Below are 1,603 nucleotides of genomic sequence, written 5' to 3' on the forward strand. Positions count from 1 at the left end.
ATATATATATATACATATATATATATATATATATATATATATATATATATATATATATGCGTCTCTCGTCTTCAGCCCATTTTTAGTACCTGACGGAGTTAATTCAGAAAGGTTACACGCGCAGTAATAACAAGAACATAATCTTCATGCTAATAATGCGCCAGAGACGTCCTTATGCCGTCAGTGCAGCTCAAGCAGACTGAACTTCCTCGAGTCGTCGCTCATCATTTCCCCCCACGTGCGCTTCACAATTACGCATGTGCCGCCTGCAGCTGATCACCAAACAGCGAAAAAACAAACCTGGACTGCCTCTTCTTCACCGTTCCCGCTTGTCATTCCCTTTAGGGACAACCCTTTGGTTTTCCCCGGAAGTCTCTTCCCAAACCCCTTCTGCCTTCTGTTCAGCATCCATATCGGGACTTAACGGATAACGGCCAACCGCCATACTTCCATGATCTGCCACGTGTTCTCCACAGTGAGGCAACCCAACTACCTCCCTGTCGCGATCACCCACAGAAAACCCAACCTAGCCTGTGTTTGGCGGAATTCTGTAAAAAAAACTAACTAGCGACCCTTATCATCGGACGAGCTAGCTATCGGCGCAGAGAGCTGAAATAGCATCTCCCAATTTGATGTAGTCCTGGAGCTCGTTATAGATGTGCGCGGAGATTCGTACCCACAGGCTTCCGAGCGCCGCCACCACAGGCACCTGCGTGCGAGTCATACCAGTCGTAAAACTCGTACTGTACTGCAGTCGTACCACGTCAGCGGTACGCAACACAGCTTCAGTCGTACAGTCGACAGAGACCACGCGACGTGGTGGCAAACGGACCAACCCTGAACACAACATGGCTCATGTTGCATTTCATGAGCCTGAGGTTCGCGCAGGAAGGCCGCATCGTCAAATGTATCATGTCTCGCCATATAATTGCAACGGAGCATACGCAGGAGCGTAGACAGTAGCAGTAGCAGTAGCAGCAACATGAGCAGTTAATGCCTGTAGCGAAAAAGCGGCAAGAGGACTGTGGCAGCGCTGGACAGTTTTCTTTATGTTTTTTAATTAAATAGATTAAAATAACTATAAGACCCCGATATCCCCCCGGCGAAGGGGGGTTGCGGTCACGGCTGTGCAGATGGAGCAGATGCATGTTGGCCCGCGCGTACGACACCACGCGAGTACGACACCATGCCAAGTACGACACCGCTCTTTTTCTCGTTCCGCCGGTTTCTCTGGTTGCACCTCGGGTGCTGTACCCAGAGGTTACGATGGGGTGATGAAGGGGTTGGGCTAAGGTCTGCCCTCTAAACCTAAGTCTAAGGTGTATTTCGATGATCGAAGCAGCGAGAAGAGGGGAATGCGAGAGGTGTGCGTGTTTTCCGCTTCACTTAACTGCCGTACACCCACCTCGATGTTTTTCTCGTAGCGAAGCCATCGCTGCAACCGTGCTGAGTCCTCCGCCGTACAGCCGTACTCCCGTAGCGGCGGTAGCTGCACCGCCAGCATCCCCGCTACTGCCCCGCAGCCGCCGGGACCACCATCCCCCGAATCGCCCCCACCGCCAATCACCAGTAACTCCCCTCCCCCTCCCCCTCCCCCTCCTCC

The 1,603-nt window shown here is 52.0% G+C and overlaps 1 protein-coding gene across 1 annotated transcript in view; it reads right to left on the reverse strand.

The window, feature by feature from the left end:
• Positions 1 to 1,119: 1,119 nt before the first annotated feature.
• The window catches only part of VOLCADRAFT_95613 (uncharacterized protein), a gene marked incomplete at both ends in the record, with an annotated part of 7,420 nt that continues 6,936 nt past the window's right edge, over positions 1,120 to 1,603 (reverse strand). The window contains 2 exons of the mRNA XM_002954743.1: positions 1,120 to 1,248; positions 1,406 to 1,512. Coding sequence (XP_002954789.1) covers positions 1,120 to 1,248; positions 1,406 to 1,512 — 236 coding nt within the window. The remainder of the gene's footprint in view (positions 1,249 to 1,405; positions 1,513 to 1,603) is intronic.

The sequence above is a fragment of the Volvox carteri genome (assembly GCF_000143455.1).
Source record: "Volvox carteri f. nagariensis unplaced genomic scaffold VOLCAscaffold_45, whole genome shotgun sequence".
In the NCBI taxonomy this organism is placed as follows: Eukaryota; Viridiplantae; Chlorophyta; class Chlorophyceae; order Chlamydomonadales; family Volvocaceae; genus Volvox; species Volvox carteri.